The 19705-nt window shown below is 42.4% G+C and overlaps 1 protein-coding gene across 3 annotated transcripts; it reads right to left on the bottom strand.

Moving 5' to 3' along the window:
* Positions 1–916: 916 nt before the first annotated feature.
* On the bottom strand, positions 917–17041 carry ZNF200 (zinc finger protein 200). Of its 3 annotated transcripts, none has more exons than XM_039239323.1 (5): positions 16861–17041; positions 15808–16138; positions 15134–15225; positions 14693–14813; positions 917–3223 (listed from the first exon to the last, which is right to left on the bottom strand). In XM_039239323.1, exons 2-5 carry the CDS (start codon positions 16052–16054, stop codon positions 2472–2474), a joined length of 1212 nt encoding a protein of 403 aa, XP_039095254.1. In that variant the 5' UTR covers positions 16055–16138; positions 16861–17041; the 3' UTR covers positions 917–2471. The 3 variants fall into 3 exon arrangements, with proteins under 3 accessions (XP_039095254.1, XP_039095256.1, XP_039095255.1); XM_039239325.1 differs by lacking the exon at positions 16861–17041 and adding an exon at positions 16481–16842; XM_039239324.1 differs by lacking the exon at positions 16861–17041 and having other exon boundaries at positions 15808–16842.
* Between the last annotated feature and the right edge of the window lie 2664 nt (positions 17042–19705).

Raw genomic sequence — 19705 nt, 5'->3', positions numbered from 1 at the left:
ACTAAAATTCTGATTACTGAATGTCAGCTCCTTAACCAGCACTTACTTGCCCAACAGCTTCCCAGTGCTCTCCTGTTTGGGGGTGTGGACCCTGGGAATCCTGGCTCTGAGCTCCAGAGCAGGGGTGAGGAGCATTCTACTCCAGACTCTCCAGGGTCCAGGGAGTAGGTGCAGGATGTCAGGCAGCCCAGGCCCCATCCTCTGGGGACAGTAGGTGACAATGACTTTGCTGGGCCCTCACCTGCACCACAGCCTATAGCACGTAGAGCAGCTCCTGGTGCGGGGAGGGGTTTGCATCGTGGGAGTATCACACACCCACCGGCCTTGGGTACTGTGGTCTGACCCTATGGGGACAGTTTTGCCCTGTAGACCCCGCCTTCTCCAGTCACTGCCTGGCAGCCACTTAGGCTTTGTTTTGTGAGATAACTAGGCAGGCCCCAGCCAGTCTTCCTGAGAAGTAAGAGAGTAACATTGTTGGCATCCAGTTTTGTCCTTGGTTTTTAAACGGTATCGTAGGCTTGAAATCCAAGGTCAATAAAGGACAGTTTTTTTGCATGTGACCTTTAGGTGTCTGAATTAGGACCCAGGACTGAATTGTATCATCACATGTCTTTCATTTTTAGTATGCTTTGAACCAAAACAAAACTTAGGTTTTGAAATAAATCTACAGGTTTAAGAAATAACCAGAAAAGGGGCGCATGGGTGACTCAGCCAGTTACATGTTCAACTTAGGCTCAGGTCATGATCTTAGGGTTCGTGGGTTCCAGCCCTGTGGTGGGCTCTGTGCTGACAGCTCAGATTCTGTGTCTCCTTCTCTCTCTGCCTCTCCTCTGCTTGGCTCGTGCTTGGTCTCTCTCAAAAATAAACATTAAAGATTAAAAAAAAAACCCAAAAAATTAAAAAAGAGAGCAATGGACAGAAAGAAGAAACAAAACTATTATTTGTAGATGGTATAATTTTGAACCACAAATTGTAACAGAACTGAGAAATGACTGAAAATTAACAACATTCAGTGAGGTGGCTAGTTTCACAAATATGCAATTAAAAAGAACTTTCCTATGTAAGAGCAATAGTCAACTAGAAAAATACAGTGGAAAAAAAAACTATTTGCAATAACAAAATCATATACAACTTACATTAAGAAAATTATAAAAATTTACTCAAGAATACAATACTTTAGTAAAGGCATGGGAAACAAAATTTGTAAAGCTAACAAGTTTTCCCAAATAGTTTATAGGATTAACCTATTTCAGTCAAAATACCAAGGTAAAATTTTAGGAAACTAAAATAAAGCAAAACTGATCAAGAATGTTTAAAATAACACCACAGGATCGGTCCCGTGAAGGCACCGCTGGCCTGGCCTCTGGGCGGACAAGTCAGGAAAATCTGGGTATCAGGAGCCCAAAGAGAACAAGTATCTACTACAATGAAGACACTGGAATCCTGTCTATTGAGGAACAATGTGAACTAGCCACTGGAGACTGCTAAAAATAAAACACTTTGCTTGTGAGGTAGTGACCACCCATCACCAAGGTTCTGAGGAGAGCTTGGAGAGGAAGTAACCACATGGTAAGGTTATTGGCCAGTCATGGGTCCAAGCCAATGTCTCCCTCTTCCTCTTCCAGCTCTTGGATTTCCTTCCTAGCAGGCTTTCTTCTTGGTTCAGCAGAGGGACAAGATTCTGAAGAGCTTTACCAGTAGTAGGGCTGGGTGGCTAGGCCTGAGCAATCTAGACTTCTTTTGGCAATAGAAAGGCATGAGAGCTATCTGAGCAATGAAGAGCTGGACAAAAATACAGTAAGCGCAATAGAGACTTTAAAAGTATGTTGTGAAAAGTATTCCTGTAAAAGTCACTACAAAATGCAAATCCTAATGAGATCGATGGTTAGTTTCGGTGACATACAAGTAACAGAGGAAGTCTTTGACATTCACTTGCTGTATTTTCCTATATCCCCAAGTAAACAATCCTTTTCAACACTCAAGCTTTAACAGGGTGTTCTCTGAAGGTTACGTGAATTGCTGAGAGAAGCTGTTGGTTTAACAAATCAGTAGTTTGGTTCTCTCAGGGGAACACAGTTCCAGGTAAGGACCTTTGCATTATTCCCCCCCACCCCCCCCCAAGTGTGAATTCCTATGTGGGGGGAAAAATGGATACACTTTCTGTATACATGCGTCACTCTGTTCTCTTTGCAGGAAAGTGGCCTCCAGACTCCTATTCAAAGCCTTTTTTGGGAAAGGGATCTGTGGCCTATACATTGTTGCAGAAGTTCACAAAAGAAAGCTCCTTAATCCAGAAAGTGTGGATACTGACTGAGGTATAGCCCTTGAGGATTTTTTCTTCCCTGTGAAATTTTCTAAAAATTTGAGGTTTCAGCCAAGATGGGTATTTACCCAATTTTGACTCTAATGAGGTTTTCACATATCTGTATCTTTCCAGAAGCCTGGGAATTCAGAATTCCTTATGAAACATTTCAGGTTGAGGCAGGACCATCAGATCTTTCCTGATCCCATTTCTGCTTTCGGGTCTTACACGCCGAATGGGTTTTTTCATGCCGGGTACAGTTGGAGAGCCGACCAAATCTTTTCCCACATTTTTTGCAACTATATGGCCTCTCAGCCTCATGGCTCTGCAGATGAAGCACAAAGTCTTTATTTTCTGGGAAGATTTTCCCACATTCTGGACACTTAAATATCTTCTCCCTTATATGGATTCCTTCATGGCGACTCCGATGAGAGTTTTGACGAAAGTTTTTCCCACACTGAGAACATGAATAAGGTTTCTCTCCTGTATGGATTCGCTCATGTTTATTAAGGTTTGTTTTATGATTGAAGCTTTTCCCACAGTGACTACAGTCGTAGGGTTTTTCACCAGTGTGAGTCCTCTGGTGGGAAATAAGGTAAGAACTTTCATTAAACTGTTTCCCACACAGTGGACAAGTGTACCATCTTCTCGTTCTCCGATTTCGGGTAAGTGCAATCACGTTGATATCCACATACTTTGAGAGTTCCTCTAGGGGAGTATCATTTTCAATGGTAACTAGAAGATTTTTCACTTTGATTTGTTTTGGAGTGGATGCATTTAGTCTGTCTTTATGGCAATATGGAGATTGCTCAGATACCATAGAACAATCTACTCCATCATAATCTGAAGTCTTATCTCTATGATCTTCACTCTCTACGGGTTCCTTCTGAAGATCTTCAGTCTCAGAATTAATGTCATGGACTGTGGAAACAAAGAGAATTTAAAAACTTTTGAGGGATATGACACCAGGCAGGAAAAAACAAGTTAGGTTTCTCATTAAACGACAATGAGTGTCAGAAATTTGAGGACTAGCAGATAATTGTTATCAACACTCCTCCATTTCCACTCTTACTGTGCGTGGAAAATATGACTGATAAATCTTTCTATTCAATGCAGTGGAAGCACACAGTCCTTTCCCCCACCCTCCGAGAGAGAGAGAGAGAGAGACAGCGTGCTCAAGTGGTGGAGGGACAGAGGGACAATCCCAAGCAGGCTCCAGGCTCAGTGCGGAGCTTGATGTAGGGCTCAATTCCATGACCCTGGGATCATGAGTTGAGCAGAAATCAAGAGGTGGACGCTCAACTGACTGAGCCACCCAAGTACCCTCTTTCCCCCCACCCCCCCCAAGGATTTGACAGTGGCAGTGATCTTTTTATTACAAACTATAGTTGGACTTCTGGGGAATTTCTCAGTTTTTTACCATTATCTCTTCCTTTATTTGAAAGGATACAAGCTTAGGTCCACAGATTTGATTTTTCTTTTCTTTCATTATTTTTTCTTTTTTTACGAATAATTTATTGTCAAATTAGTTTCCACATAACACCCATGCTCATCCCCACAAGTGCCCTCCTCCATGCCCATCCCTCCTCCATCCATCATTCCTCAGTTTTTGTCAGCATTCAAGAGTCTCTCATGGTTTGCCTTTTTTTTTTTTTTAAATGAAATGAGGGGGACTACACTGAAAGATTTTATAGGTTTGCTTTCTGAATAGGCACTAATTACTCAAGAAGTTCATATTGATCTTATATTCTGTGTAGAGCAGTGAGCTAAGGACCAGGGGATGAAAGACATAAATATTCAAGGGTATACCACTCCTCTTCTTTAGAAGGCAAGTGAAAGTGAATTGCTTTTAGGTTTTCACTATAATAAATATTATGATACTACAGAAATAAATAATACTATAATATCCTCTATAATAGTGAAAAACTGGGAGCAATTCAAATGACCAAAAATAATGAAGGCATATCATATTCACTTAGTGGATTGTTATTTGGGCATTAAGGTGATTACAAGTGTTAAAACTAAACTATGATAGAAATCCATAGTGGTCTTTTTGGGGAAGAAAGGGGAGTAGTAACTGGGCAGTGGGCACAAGAGACTTCTGGGGTCCATTTGAATGGTGGTTAGACAAATGAATGTATTTTGTGAAAATCTGAGGTATACATTTTTGATCTGTAGACTTCTCTGTATTTATTACCTCCAAAAGAAGTCCGTGTAAAAGAACAGATATAAAGACTAAATAACAAAGTAAAAAAAAAAAAAGTATACTGTGAAAGTGACAAGGGACCCCGAAACTCTGGGCAACTTATGGATATTAAAGGGTTAAATCAGCCACTGAGATATATGGCTGACCACAGATCTGTGATATGAATCTTTGCTGGATTAGTAGTTTTACACTAACAGAGGTTTTCTTTTTCATTTATTCCCTTAGGTAATGAAAATGCTGAGTCAAAGCATATGGCAATTTTTATCACAGCCCTTGACATGGACTGCCGTACTTCCTTCAAAAGAAGTCGTACCAGTTTCAATACAAGCATCAAGACGTGGGTATCAATTTTACGTAATCTTGTCAGCGTTTAATAGGTATAGAATGGTTTCTCATTGTAGCTTTATTTTGTACTTTGTTATTACAACCCCCTAATTTATTGGGCTAAGACTGTTATAAATTTACATAAATGTTACATATTGCAAATCTTACTCCTTGTGTAGGCAATCACTACTAATGTAGATATAACTGAAGCCTAACTCTGTAACTCCACAACTTAAAACCATAAGAAAGTATCAGTCTTTCAAAATCTGATAAATGTTCTATTCTCTAGCCATTCCTTTATGACTTACTTTTACAGTTAACTCTTTCTTTTTTTAAAGTGTATTTATTTATTTATTTTTTAAAATATTTTTATTTATTTCTAGGAGAGAGAGAGAGACAGCGTGAGCAGGGGAGGGTCAGAGAGAGAGGGAGACACAGACTATGAAATAGGCTCCAGGCTCTGAGCTGGCAGTCAGCACAGAGCCCGATGCGGGGCTCGAACCCAGGAACCGCGAGATCATGACCTAAGCAAAAGTCAGACACTTAACCGACTAAGCCACCCAGGCGCCCCTATTTATTTATTTTGAGAGAGAGAGAGAGAGAGAGAGAGAGAGAGCGAATGAACAGGGGAGGGGCAGAGAGAGAGGGAGAAAGAAAGAATCCCAAGCATGGACAGTACAGAGCCCTGTGCATGGCTTGAACTCACAAAACTCATGACCTGAGCTGAAACCAAGAGTGAGACACTTAACTGACTGAGCCATCCAGGCGTCTCTACAATTAGTTCTTAATATATATCGAGTTTAGTATCACACAGTATGTTATGGTTTGTAACATGTTTCATATCGGTAAAACCAGACAGGATATGCTTTTTAAAATTTTGACTCTGTTATTTACAATATAAATTTAAAAGACACCAATATCTTTACATAATTTCAGTTTTCCCATTTAGACCTGTCTTTGGGGCGCCTGGGTGGCTCAGTTGGTTAAGCGTCTGACTTTGGCTCAGGTCATGATCTCACAGTTCGTCGGGCTCGGTGCTGACAGCTAGCTCTGAGCCTGGAGCCTGCTTTGGATTCTGTATCTCCCTCTCTTTCTGACCCTCCCTTGCTCATGCTGTCTCTCTCTCTCACACACACACACACATAAAAACATTAAAAAAAAAAAATTAGACCTGTGTCTCTTCAGTATCTAAGAATCTTTTATATTTACCAATGAAACACCTGTGGCTTGCTCCTATTTTATAGCCATTCTGAATAATAGCTTCCATTATTTTGTGTTAACTTTTTAATTAATACAATTTTTTAAATAATGTTTTTGACAGAGAGACAGACAGAGCATGAGTGGGGGAGGGACAGAGTGAGGGAGGAAACAGAATATGAAGCAGGTTCCAGTCTCTGAGCTGTGGGCACAGACCCTGACATGGGACTTGAACCCATGAACTGTGAGGTCATGACCTGAGTTGAAGTTGGAAGCTTAACCGACTGAGCCATCAAGGCACCCATGTTAATTTTTTTAAAAGTTAATTTTGAGAGAGAGAAAAAGCATGAGGGTCAGAGAGGGAAGGAGAGAGAGAATCCCAAGCACTGATAGTGCAGAGTCTGATGTGGGACTTGAACCCATGAACCATGAGATCATGACCTAAGCTGAACCAAGTCACCCAGGTGCCCCCATTTTGTTAATTTAAGAATGCTATTGTTATACATTCCCTCTTTACCTACCTTAAAACTATTAAATATAATGTTTTTGTTGATCCTTTTAGATTTTCTAAATACAAACCATATTTTGGTTCCAATATTTCTTCTTCTTAACCCCTCATCTTTTTGCTTTATATGGTTAATAACAGTGATGGCAGGTTTCTCTATTTCATTCTCATTTTCATAATTTAAAAAAAAATGTTTATTTTTGAGAGAGAGAGCAAGCAAGCAGGCTGTGGAGGGGCAGAGAGAGAGAGAGAGAAACAGAGGATTTGAAGCAGGCTCTGGGCTGAGAGCAGAGAGCCTGATGCAGGATTTGAATTCATGACTGTGAGATCAGGACACGAGCTGAAGTTGGACAGGTAACTGACTGAGCTACCTACATGCCCCTTGTTTTCATTTTTTAAGAATTATCATCAGTGTTTTATGAATGACTATAAATGTCATGTTAAAGGGCTACCTGTTTTGAAGACAATTCATTGAAACATACTTTTTAAAAATTTTCCTGAGAGTGTCAATGAATATATCTTACATTCCTTTAGTATACTAATTTTTATGATAAAATTTAGTAGCTAATATATTTATATGGTACAAAAATCTAAATGTGAAAAGGTATTCGCTAAGGAGCCTTCCTCCAGTCCCTGTCCCATCCATTCTACTTGCCTCCCCCCCCAAGACACGTACCAATTTTCAGGGCTGGACATCTTTCCATGTGTTTATGGGTCATTTGTATACCTAAGCGAATCTATTGGTCTTTCTCTTGGTGTACAAAGTATGATTCACCAAATAGCTGGGGTGTCCCAACACCTTTTATGAGTCCCTTCTGCTTCACTGCTCTTTTCAATTTTCCTGGTCATTCGTATTTATTATTTCCATTTGAATTAGAGAGCAGACCAGGAAAAATCGTACTGGCTTTATTAAAGGGATTACATTCACTTCATGAATCAAGTTGGGGAAAAATGACCTTTTAATGTTAAATCTTCCTGGTCATCATGGTATTTTTTCCCATTCATTCAGATCTACCTCTTTGTCCTTTAGAAACGTTTTGAAGTTTTCCTCATAATTTCTGCATGTTTCTTCAGTTTATTTCTAGATGTTTAATCTTGTTCCTATCTTAATAACTTCTAAATGACTGCATATATGAAAGCTAATGATTTCCATATAATAATTTTTCATCCCATTGCCTTACTGAATGCTTACTATTTATAATTTTCGGACACTTCCTAGGGTTTTCCAGGTACATAATTATATCATATGTAATAGATTCTTAAATTCTTAAACATCTAATTTCTTTCTCATTTATAACTGGCCAATACCTAAAACACAGTATTAAATAGTAGTAGTGATAGTGGGCTTTGTTGTTTTCCTGATTTTGTGGGAATGCCTTCCAGTGTTTCCTATTAAATGCGGACTAAAAGGAAGTATCCATTAGTTATTGTTTTGTTTAGTGTTTTGTGAAGAAGGCAGAAGGCATTGGCATTTTGTCTAATATCTTTTCAGTAACTATGAAATTGATCACAGGATTTTTCTCCTTTTTTATATAATAGATATTAATAGACTTTCTATTATTAAATCACTTTTGCATTCCTGGAATAAATCTTCTTGGTCAGGACAGTTTTTATCAGATTGTGGTATCTGATATTAGTTTCATAAAAATAATTTTGAAATATTTTTTAATCTGAAAATTTTCATAGCATTTAAATTGTCTAATTTTTAAAGCTTTGTAAGAATTTCCTGTGAAACTGAGGGTCCTTTTCCTGGGTGGGGTGAGGGGCTAGTTTTTTGTGTGACAGTTCGAGTTTCCTCAATGGAAACTGGTTTATCTATATCTGTTTAAATCTTTCTATGTATTAGTACCTCTATTTCTAACTTACTCATTTCCAGTTTTGTATTTACTAATACTTTCTTTTCTTGTTTTCCTTTATCTTCTTGTTCTCCTAGCTTTGAACCAGAAGCTTAATTACTTTCATTTTTCTAAATTAACGTATGTGTTTTTACAGGCATAAATTTTCTTCTGAGTACCACTTGAGGTTATATTGTAGATGTTGATACAGAGTATAGTCTATGAACATTATGTAACTTTAATATTTACTTCCCCTCTGACCTAAGGTTACTTAATAGTTTTAAATATTCTAGGTGAAAGAGACTTTTCCCCTCTAGTGTCATTATTACCTTCTAGTTGTATCACATTGTGATAGATCCTATTGTGTTATTTCTACTTTTTGGAATCTACTGAAACTTTCTTTCTTGCATAGTACGTAGTCAATTTGTATCAATCTTGAAAAGGTTTCTTTTCTCTTAAGGCAGGAGAAGGCAGATGCAAGTAAAATGAGGTGTCAATGAGGATGTGTTTACGAATTTTATTCTACATTTTTAGTTGTTTTATGTGGTTCACTTGGGCTGAGACACATGCTTTGTCCTCCTCGGTCAAGGATGTTCCTATGATTCCTTTCTCCACAGGGTTCATGCCCTTACACTTCTCCCTTTCCAAACTGACCAAATGTTATTGACTCCCAAATCTCTACATGTGACCTCCAATGTTCAGGTGCCCAGAGAATAATCTCATTTTATTTCCTACCGTGGATCCAGTCTTATCTAAAATCAAATCCATCTTCTTCTAAACTCTACTCCTAGGTTCAAATCTGGCCTTGACCTCACAGCTCTTTATAGTTAAAATGGTTTCACACTGTTTATCTTTTTTTTATTTAAAAAAGGTTTTTTAGGGGCACCTGGGTGGCTTAGTCGGTTAAGCATCTGTCTTCGACTCAGGTTATGATCTCATGGTTCTTGAGTTCAAGCCCCATGCTGGACTCTGTACTGACAGTTCAGAGCCTAGAACCTGTTTCAGATTCTGTCTCCCTCTCTCTCTGCCCCTCTCCTGCTCACACTCCATGTCTCTCTCAAAAATAAATGGAGAGGGAGGGAGAGAGAGAGAGAGAGAGAGTGTCAAAGCACGAACAGGGGAGGGGCAGAGAGAGAAGGAGACATAGAATCCTAAGCAGGCTCTGGGCTCTGAGCTGTCAGCACAGAGCCTGATGTGGGGCTTGAACTCATGGACCATGAGATTATGACCTGAGCTGAAGTCAGATGCTTAACCAACTGAGCCACCCAGATGCCCCTAGAAAAAAAATTTTTTTAACTTTATTTATTTATTTTGAGAGACAGAGACCACATGAGTAGGGGAGGGACAGAGAGAGGAGAGAGAGAATCCCAAGCAGGCTCTGTGCTACCAGTGCAGAGCCCAACATGGGGCCTGAACACACGAAACTGGGATCATGACGTGAGTCAAGACCAAGAATCAGACGCTTAACCGACTGAGACATTCAGGCACACCCACATTGCTTATCTTTTTAGATGAATGACTTATATTTTAAAACAAACTGGAAGTATTAGAGAGCAGGAATGGAGCACTATGTATCATTTTAACCCACTGATATCAACTCCAGAATCCACCCCTGCCTACAGAAAAAGCAAGCAGCATTTATTAAATGTTGGTGAATGATTCTAAGTTTAAATCATCAGCTTTGGGGTATAGGCAAGGGAGGGAAATGAAAACGGTGAGAATTGGGCCTCAGGGTCTCATGGTCAATAGCCAAAGTGTTCCTGGAATTGGCAACCTACCCACCAACCAGTCACCTAAAATAAATGCTTGTTTTACCCAAGACTGAGGAAAAGCTCAGTGTAATAAATCTGATCTCTTCATGCTTTCCCCTACAATAAGAAAACATTAGGCTAATATCATCCTCAGTGGGGAAAAACTGATAGCTTTTCTATTAAGGTCAAGAACGTAACAGCTATGTCCACTCTCACCACTGTTGTTCAACATAGTACTGGAAACCCTAGCCTCAGCAATCAGACAACAACGACAAATAAAAATAAAAGGCATACAAATCGGCAAGAAAGAAGTCAAAATTTTCACTCTTCACAGAGAACAGGATACTCTATGTGGAAACCCGAAAGACTCCACCAAAAAATTGCTAGAGCAGATAGATGAATTCAGCAAAGTTGCAGGATATAAGAGCAACATACAGAAACCTGTTGCATTTCTATACACCAATAATGAAGCATCAGAAAGAGAAATCAAGGAATCAATCCCATTTACAACTACACCAAAAACCTTAAGATACTCAGGAGTAAACCTAACCAAAAAGCTAAAAGATAAGTACACTAAAACCTATAGAAAGCTTATGAAAGACACTGAAGACAACAAAAAGAAATGGAAAAGCCATCCATGCTCATGGATTGGAAGAACAAATATTGCTAAAATGTCGATACTACCCAAAGCAATCTACATGTTCAATGCAATCCCTATCAAAATAACACCAGCATTCTTCACAAAGCTAAAGCAAATAATCCTAAAATTTGTATGGAACCAGAAAAGACCCCAAATAGCCAAAGTAATGTTGAAAAAAGAAAACCAAAGCTGTAGGCATCACAATTCTGGACTTCAAGCTGTATGACAAAGCCATAATCATCAAGACAGTATGGTACTGGCACAAAAAAGACACATAGGTCAATGGAAGAGAACAGAGAACCCAGAAATATACCCACAAATGTATGACCAACTCATCTTTGACAAAATGGAAAAAAGTCTCTTTAGCAAATGGTGGGAAAACTGGACCACTATCATACACCAAAGACAAAAATAAATTCAAGATGGATGAAAGACCTAACGGTAAGACAGGAAACCATCAAAATCCCAGAGTAGGAAACAGGCAACAACCTCTCTGACCTTGGCTGCAGCAACTTCTTACTAGACATGTGTCCAGAGACAAGGGAAACAAAAGCAAAAATGAACTTATTGGACCTCGTCAAGATAAAAAGCTTCTGCACAGGGAAGGAAACAAACAACAAAACTAAAAGGCAGCTGACAGAAGAGAAGATATTTGCAAATGACATCTCAGATAAATGGTTAGTATCCAAAATCTGTAAAGAAATTATCAAACTCAACACCCAGAAAAAAAAAATCCAGTGAAGAAATGGGTACAAGAGATGAATAGACACTTCCCCAAAGAAGACATGCAGACAGATGGCTAACAGACACATGAAAAAATGTTCAACATCCCTCAGTCACTCATCATCAAGGAAATACAAATCAAAACCACAATGAGATACCACCTCACACTTGTCAGAATGGCTAAAATGAACAACTCAGGCAACAACCGATGTTGATGAGGATGTGGAGAAAGAGGAACCCTTTTGAACTGCTGGTGGGAATTTAAACTGGTGTAGCTACTTTGGAAAACAGTATGGAGGTTCCTCAAGAAGTTAAAAATAGGGGCGCCTGGGTGGCCTGAGGTCAGTTAAGTATCTGACTCTTGATTGTAGCTCAGGTTGTGATCTCACAGTTTGTGAGTTGGAGCCCTGCATCAGTGCATGGCCCGCTTTGTTCTCTCTCTGTCCCTCTCGTTTGTTCCTGCTCTCATTCTCTCTCTCAAGATAAATAAGTACACTTAAAAAAGTTAAGGGGCAACTGGGTGGCTCAGTCAGTTAAGCGTCCGACTTCAGCTCAGGTCATGATCACACAGTTTGTGGGTTCAAGCCCCGTGTCGGGCTCTGCGCTGACAGCTAGCTCAGAGCCTGGAGTCTGCTTCAAATTCTCTATCTCCCTCTCTCTCTGACCCTCTCCTGCTCACGCTGTCTCTCTCTCTCAGAAATAAATTTAAAAAAAAATTTTTTTAAATTAAAAAACAAAAATGTTAAAAATAGAATTACCCTACAACCCAGCCTTGCACTACTAGGTATTTATCCAAAGGGTAAAAATATGCTGATCTGAACGGGCACATGCACCTCAATGTTTATAGCAGCATTATCAACAATAGCCAAATTATGGAAGGAGCCCAAATGTCCACTGACTGATGAATGGATAAAGGAGATGTGGTATGATATATACATAGGAATATTATATATAATATATATGTAATGGAATATTAGTGATCAAAAAGAATGAAATCTTGCCATTTGCAACAACGTGGATGAAACTGAGTGTATTAGGCTAAGCAACATACCTCAGAGAAAGACAAACATCATATGATGTCACTTGTGTGGAATTTAAGAAACACAACATGAATATGGGGGAAGGGAAGGAAAAATAAGATAAAAACAGAGAGGGAGACAAACCCTAGGAGACTCTTAAATACAGAAAACAAACAGCATTGCTGGAAGGGAGGTGGCTGGGGGTGGGGTGGGCTAAATGGGTGATGGGCATTAAGGAGGGTACTTTTTGGGATGAGCACTGGTAGTATATATAAATGATAAATAACTAAATTGTAGTTTTGAAACCAATACTACATTATATGTTAACTAACTTGAATTAAGAAAAAAAACAAAACACTAGGGTCATGTGGCTGTCTTAGTCCATAGAGCATGCGATGTTGGATCTCAGGGTCATAAGTTCAAGCCCCATTCGGGGCACAGAGCTTACTTAAAAAATATATAGATATCTATATACGTATCTGGGTGGCTTAGTTAAGTGTCTGACTCTTGATCTCAGCTCAGGTCATGATCCCAGAGTTGTGGGATTGAACCCCACGTTGGGCTCTGCACTGAGCACGGAGACTGCTTAAGATTCTCTCCCCTGCTGTGCCCTTCTCCCCTGCTCATGTGCTTTCTCTCTCTCAAAAAAAAATACGCTTAATAAAAAATATTACATAGAATAATTTGTGGAAAATTGAGGAGGCTCACTATGTATCACCATCCTGACCTACAGTGTAGGACGACTAGAATTCAACAGTCATGGGTCTTTGTCACCCCAGACAACTCACAAAACCCACTTTCTGCTCTATTTTAGCCTCAGAAGCAAACAGCTCTGAAGTAAAAAGTATTAGGCACTCAGCAAAACGATTTTTGAGGGCTCTTGACTCTAGGGTAGCAGTGTATTTGTAGAGAAAGGCTGAATCATCTCTCACCAGCTTACAGAGAACTGCTGCCAGATGAGTTCATATGTAGTATTCTTTTTTGAGAATGTTTGTTAACCATTACTGGGAAATAAGCAGAAATGAAGAAGGACCCATTCTCCAACCATACAGGAAATTCACTGAAAAAATTATGAGAAATGCATCAAGAGGGCAGTACAATTCTGGGCTAAGGCTACAGGGCTCTGATGTTAGAATCCCTGAGTGCAGATCCCTGCTCTGTTACCACTGCTGTGTGACATGTAACAATTAACATTTTTCTGCTTTAGCTTCATCATCTGTAAAATAGTAATAATTCCTGTGTCCTACAGTACTATTGTGAGAAATGTACGAGATAATAAATGCATGCACTTAGACTAGTGCCTACATAATGACACACAGGTGCTAAATAAGTGCTAGATATTATTTCCATCAATAGTGTGATATATTTTCATTCACACTAGTAGACTTCATAACTACGGAACATCAAGGAAACAAAGGACTTAAAGGAGTGAGTCATGCACCCAGTGAAAACACTGATTTAAAATACACCTGTTGGGAGATTAGCAGGAGATCCAGAAAATGGATTCAGAAACAGCCTGGCTGCATTTTTATCTGTTTGAATACGTGATGGCAGCACAGTAACTCTAAGTCTTGCTTACCAAGAGAAGTCCCCTCCACCCTTGCTGCCCTAAAGATATACCAAAAATGGACACCCACAGCTGGTGTAGGCTCTGCCACATGGAATAAAAATTAAATAAGCATGAACATGTACTTAACTTGTGCTTATCAGATCTTTAAAAAGTCTGGGTGGCCCAGTCCATTAAGCATCCAATTTTTTTTTTTTTTTTAAGAAAGAGCATGAGTGAAGGACAGAGAGAGAGGGAAACACAGAATCCAAAGCAGGTTCCAGGCTCTGAGCTGTCAGCACAGAGCCCTACATGGGTGGGGCTTGAACTCACAAACTGTGAGATCATAATCTGAGCCAAAGTCACATGCTTAACCAACTGAGCCACCGAGGCGCTGCAAGCATCTAATTCTTGATTTCAGCTCAGGTCACGGTCTCAACAGTTCGTGAGATGGAGCTCCACATTGGGCTCTGTGCTGGCAGTGCAGTGCCTGTTTGGGATTCTCTTTCTCCCTCTCTCTCTGCCCTTCCCCTGTTCAATCTCTCTCAAAAATAAAATACACATTAAAAAAATAATAAAGTCTGATGAAATAGAAGAACATGCTTTTTCCATACCATTCAATATGAACACACAAGATTTCTTACCCAGTAACATCATCTCGCCAACACTGTCTTCCTTCTCTGAGGTGGGTTGCTGAGTAGCATCTAGGCTCACACATTCCTCTTGGGAGTGAAATACATTCAAATCCTCAAAGACCACCAGTTCCTGAAAGAGCAGTAGGCCCCAATCCTCTTAATAACAGAGGTTCTTTGACAGTTCTGCTGGTAGAATAGACTAAGACCCAAAGATCAGGAAAGGGTAGGTGAAAGGGACCTATGAATCATATGCAGATGCAGCAGACAGGAAACTCTGGCTCAGACAGGAGTCAAAGAACAAGCAGAAGAGAAACATCCAAGGAGGCGGTGAAAACAAGCCCACTCTCCTTACAAGAGTATGTTCTTATGTATGGGTTGGCTGAGCGGGGAGGGCTGCAAGAGCAGAGAAGGTGAGGGACTCAAAACAGAGAACGGGAAAACCGAACCCACCTCAGGCTCAGTTTTCTGATACAGAGACAATGTGTCCTGTTTCTGCTGGACTCCTTCTCTGGGTAGAAGCTTCACTATGGGATGAGGTTGCACTGGGGAAAGAGGAAGCTGTAGTTAATGGAGAAGTCAGTGACTCTAATATGGAAAGCCTAACCACACCTTGAGGCCACACTCTCCTCATTCCCTCAGAAGGCAACTGAGGTTTTTTTTTGGCTTCTTTGAGCCCAGGGAAGAGTTCAAGCAATAACAAGGTCTTGAACTTCTATGCAGGATCTCCTCCTTATGAAAAGAATGACTCCCTTGGGGTTTTTTAAATTCCCATTAGTACTAAAGGGGGGGGGGTTAAAGTTTGAAGATAACACATAACAAGCACAAAATTTCCAAAATTCCACATAAACTGCAGTCAATTAAACAGTACATCCAGATTTCCTTATCCTAAAAAGATATACCCCCCACTATGTTTATTCCATGGCTTTACACACATCCAGCAATCCACTTAGACTCTAGCTTGAGAAAACAATACTCCCTCTCCCCAGTATGTTGACTTACTAGAATCAACACCTTTTTTCCCCAATACCCACTGTCCTAACTTGAATTCATTACTAACATGAAAACCTATTTCAGACCCTAGTACCATTCCCTTCTCTTCTAGCGAAACAGCATATACTTCTTACGTCTGTTCTGAAAGTTTGAGCTCACATCCTTCATAATAACCAAAGTCTCCTTGACTTTCTGATTGGGCTGGACCACGCTTGGCTTGGGCAAGAAGGTGAGGAAGTGTTCCAGAACTAGCTGGTGGATGGTCTTGGGCCCACTAGTAGCATCTCGAAGTAGGTCTTGGCCCAGCTTGGAGTCCGGAGGAACTCTCAGTATAAAGGACCGCTTTGGCTTTAGGGGCATTGGAACGACTTTTGCAGCCATCGCGCCTTGAAATCACACACCACACTCGTTTTGCAGAGCTTCAGGAGTCACCTCTTACTGAAGGAATCTGTCAAGATAACCAAGCTGCAGACAAGAGAAACCATGGGTTACCCACAAAACCAGGGAGGCATGTCTGCACTCCAGTGTACAGCCTGGATAGTGAGGCCACGCGAAATGTAAAGCAGGAGAGAGAAGCTGGGGTGGGGAACTCCTAACTGAAACGGAAGGTCCCTGAACTAGACACTCTTAGCAAGTCCTGAAAGCAAGATCTGAAAGCCGTAGGATGTCCAAACCCCGAGGGTCACTGTCCTGAGAAACATGAGATGCAAAGTCCACTGGGAAGAGCGGTTGAACTCAAGCAGGTAGGAAGAGCAATGGGCTAGAAGACAGGACACCTTGGGTCCGGTACCGAGGGCATGTACTTACAAGTTGGCCTGGCCCATGAATCAAGCCATACTGCGCACCTAGGACCGCAGGTCCCTCAGATGCCTTTCGGGGGGCAGTTGATGGCTCAAGGAGCAACCGCAAACCTCCAAGAGATGTCCATACATGGCCTGCTGACTCCTTTCCGCCGTGAAAGCCCTGCTGAGGGCGGCATGGGACATCCCAGTAGGGGCTCGCAGGCCAGGCCCATTCTGGAGCCTCTCCTACCGGCCAATGGACACCTTTACCATAACGACCAGCCCGCGGCTTTGCCCGGGGTGTGTTCCCGGCTCCCCAGCCGGCCAGGCACCCCCAGCAACCGGCCAGGCTCTGCTCCCCAAAGGCCCCGTCAGCCTGGCTCCCGCCCTCGCGGAGCCCCTCACCTCTCGGGGGCTGTTCGGCCCCTGGGAGCTCGCGGGACGGTCCAGAGTCCCAGACGCAGAGACACGGAAACTAGGCGCGAGAGGCCAAGCCCTCCCCTCGCCCTTCGGAGAGCCCTCACAGGCCGCCGGCGACTATTGGTGAGCGCCGCCGTCAGTTGAGGAGGACGGTCAGGACGCGGTGCCTTTCGGGAAACCGAGCGCCTCGGCAGCCGCTACGTCACTACCGGTATCTCTTTCCGGTGCGGAAGCCTGGTCTCCTCGTTCGGAGCGGGACGTCTGCGCTTGTGAAGGGGAGGCTCGAGGCCGGCCGACAGAGCTCTCAGAGACAGAGGGAGGTTAGGCTGGCGGCAGCCGCTGTCTTTGGGGCTCTGTTTGGGAGATGAAAGGCAGAACGCTTACTCCAGTCCTCCGTGACGAACTGGCACCTCTCCAGGTTCTGGCGGGGTAGCTCCGTGGCCTGCTGGGAAGTGTAGTTCGGCTCCAAACAGCCAATGGGAGACCGCCAGGCGCAGCGGTTGGACGGGGCTGTACCAGCCTTCACCCCACTCACTGCGTCTCGACCGGAAGTGGGCTGCCTCTCGGACCGGAAGATCTGCGCGAAGCGGTGGTGTTTCCGCCAGAGCGTCCAGGGTGAGTCAAAGGACTGCAGAGGTGGTGAGTGGGTGGCGGGTCAAGCTCTTTTCCGGGTTTTGGGTCCTGTCACAGCTGTCCCTTTTGACAGGAGCTGGCCGTAGGTCGGAGCCGGGCGACCCTCCCCTTGCCTGCTTTCCAGCTTCTACCGTGCGGTCTGAACGGATCATCCTGTTTTCTGAGAAATTCTATTGGTCCTTCTCCAGACGCCTTCGTTTCCGTCCTCAGCCTCTCACGGAGGCGTAAGCATCTTTCTCCTTGCATCGTTTCTGTACTCGGTTCATTCCCCATTGAGGCACTGCTCAGGGTTGTGACAACCTCGGGACAGGGATGGCCGTATTCCTCTAAGTAACAACAGCCTCCAGCTGGATGACAAAAGTAAAAATACAATTTTTTTTTTCTTAATCTTGACTATAGGTGACTCACTTAACCATGGATTAAAATATGTTATGGAAGGGGCGCTTGTTGGCTCAGTCCGTTAAGCGTCCGATTTGGGGTCAGGATTTCATGGTTTGTGGGTTCAAGCCCCATATCAGACACCGCTTTCAGCCTTTTAGTGCATAGCCAGGAGGCTGCTTCGGATTCTGTCTCTCCTCCTGCCCCTCTGCTACTCGTGCTCTGTGTCTATCTTTCAAAAATAAACGTGGGGCGCTTGGGTTGCTCAGTCGGTTAAGCTTCCGACTTCGGCTCAGGTCATGATCTCATGGTTCGTGGGTTCAAGCCCCGCGTCGGGCTCTGTGCTGACAGCTGGCTCAGAGCCTGGAGCCTGTTCCAGATTCTGTGTCTCCCTCTCTCTCTGACCCTCCCCTGCTCACGCTGTTTCTCTCTGTCTCTCAGAAATAAGTAAAACATTAAAAATTTTTTTCAAAAATAAGTAAATGTTAAAAAATGTTTTTAATCTGTTACAATCTAGTGTCAAAACTGTGTGCTACCGCAAGTTTTTGTAAAAATAAAGAATACTTGCCTTTCCAGACACCAAAAACAAAACAAACAACAAAAACTCCTTCAATCAAAGCAGTCTTCTTTGGGGGCCCCTTGGTGGCTCAGTCGGTTAAGCTTCCAGCTCTTTTATTTTGGTTCAGGTCATGGTCTCACAGTCGGTGAGACAGAGCCCTGTGTTGGGCTTTGCCCTGACAGCAGGGAGCCTGCTTGGGATTCTTTCTCCCTCTCTGTCCCTCCTCTGCTCAGGGGGGTGTTTTCTCTCTCTTCCTCTCCCTCTTCTTCTCCCTCTCCCTCCCTCCCTCTCACAATAAATAAACTAAAAAAAAAAAGCAGAGGGTGCCTGCCTGGGTGGCTCAGTGGGTTAAGTGGGGGACTCTTGATTTCATCTCAGGTCATGATCTCACGGTTTGTGGGTTCCAGCCCTGCATCTAGCTCCACACTGACATCTTGGGGCCTGCTTGAGATTCCCTCTCTGCCCGTCCTGTGCACTTGCGCTCTCCCCCACCCTTCCCCCCAAAAAAGCAATATACAGGTCATGATCTCATGGTTAGTGAGTTTGAGTCTTACATTGGACTCCATGTTGAAAGTGAGGAGCTTACTTATGATTCCCTCTCTCTCTGCCCGTCCTGTGCACTTGCGCTCTCCCCCACCTTTCCCCCCAAAAAAGCAGTATACAGGTCATGATCTCATGGTTAGTGAGTTTGAGTCTTACATCGGACTCCACGTTGACAGTGAGGAGCTTGCTTATGATTCCCTCTCTCTCTGCCCCTCCTGCATGTTCTCTTTCTCAAAATAAGTAAATAAACTTAAAATCAGTATGATTTGAACTAGGAGTAAATAAATAGAACAGTTGAAAAGAATAGTAAGTGCCAAAATTGACTTGAATGTCTATGAACCTGTATGAAAAGATAGCATTTCAACTTAGCGTAAAATAAATGGTGCTCAGCAAAAATTGTTCTTCTGGAAAGAAAGACTCATTTCCTTATACTGTATACAAAAAACGGAATTTAATAACCAGTGAAAGAACACAAAAGAACATTAATGTAGAGGCAAGACAAGAAATTGACATGCCTTGGGGCGCCTGGGTGGCTTAGTCGGTTAAGCGTCCGACTTTCGCTTAGGTCATGATCTCGCAGTTCGTGGGTTCGAGCCCCGCGTCGGGCTCTGTGCTGACTGCCAGCTCAGAGCCTGGAGCCTGTTTCAGTCTGTGACTCCCTCTCTCTCTGACCCTCCCCTGCTCACGCTGTCTCTCTCTCTCTATCTCCTAGAAATA

Source organism: Hyaena hyaena, unplaced genomic scaffold, assembly GCF_003009895.1.
Source record: "Hyaena hyaena isolate Hyena2069 unplaced genomic scaffold, ASM300989v1 scaffold_155, whole genome shotgun sequence".
Classification (NCBI taxonomy): Eukaryota; Metazoa; Chordata; class Mammalia; order Carnivora; family Hyaenidae; genus Hyaena; species Hyaena hyaena.
The sequence above is the reverse complement of the archived record's forward strand: the minus strand, read 5'-3'. Positions and strand labels throughout refer to the sequence as shown.

Bases quoted from the DNA above. Each gene is read 5' to 3' on its own strand.
- ZNF200 (XM_039239323.1), bottom strand. From the start codon at position 16,054: ATGGCTGCAAAAGTCGTTCCAATGCCCCTAAAGCCAAAGCGGTCCTTT. The intron at 15,226-15,807 runs GTAAGAAGTATA...CTCTTTCCCCAG, and splicing joins CTCAAACTTTCAGAACAGAC to TGCAACCTCATCCCATAGTG. The intron at 3,224-14,692 runs GTAAGAAATCTT...TTGTTTCCACAG, and splicing joins TGGCGAGATGATGTTACTGG to TCCATGACATTAATTCTGAG.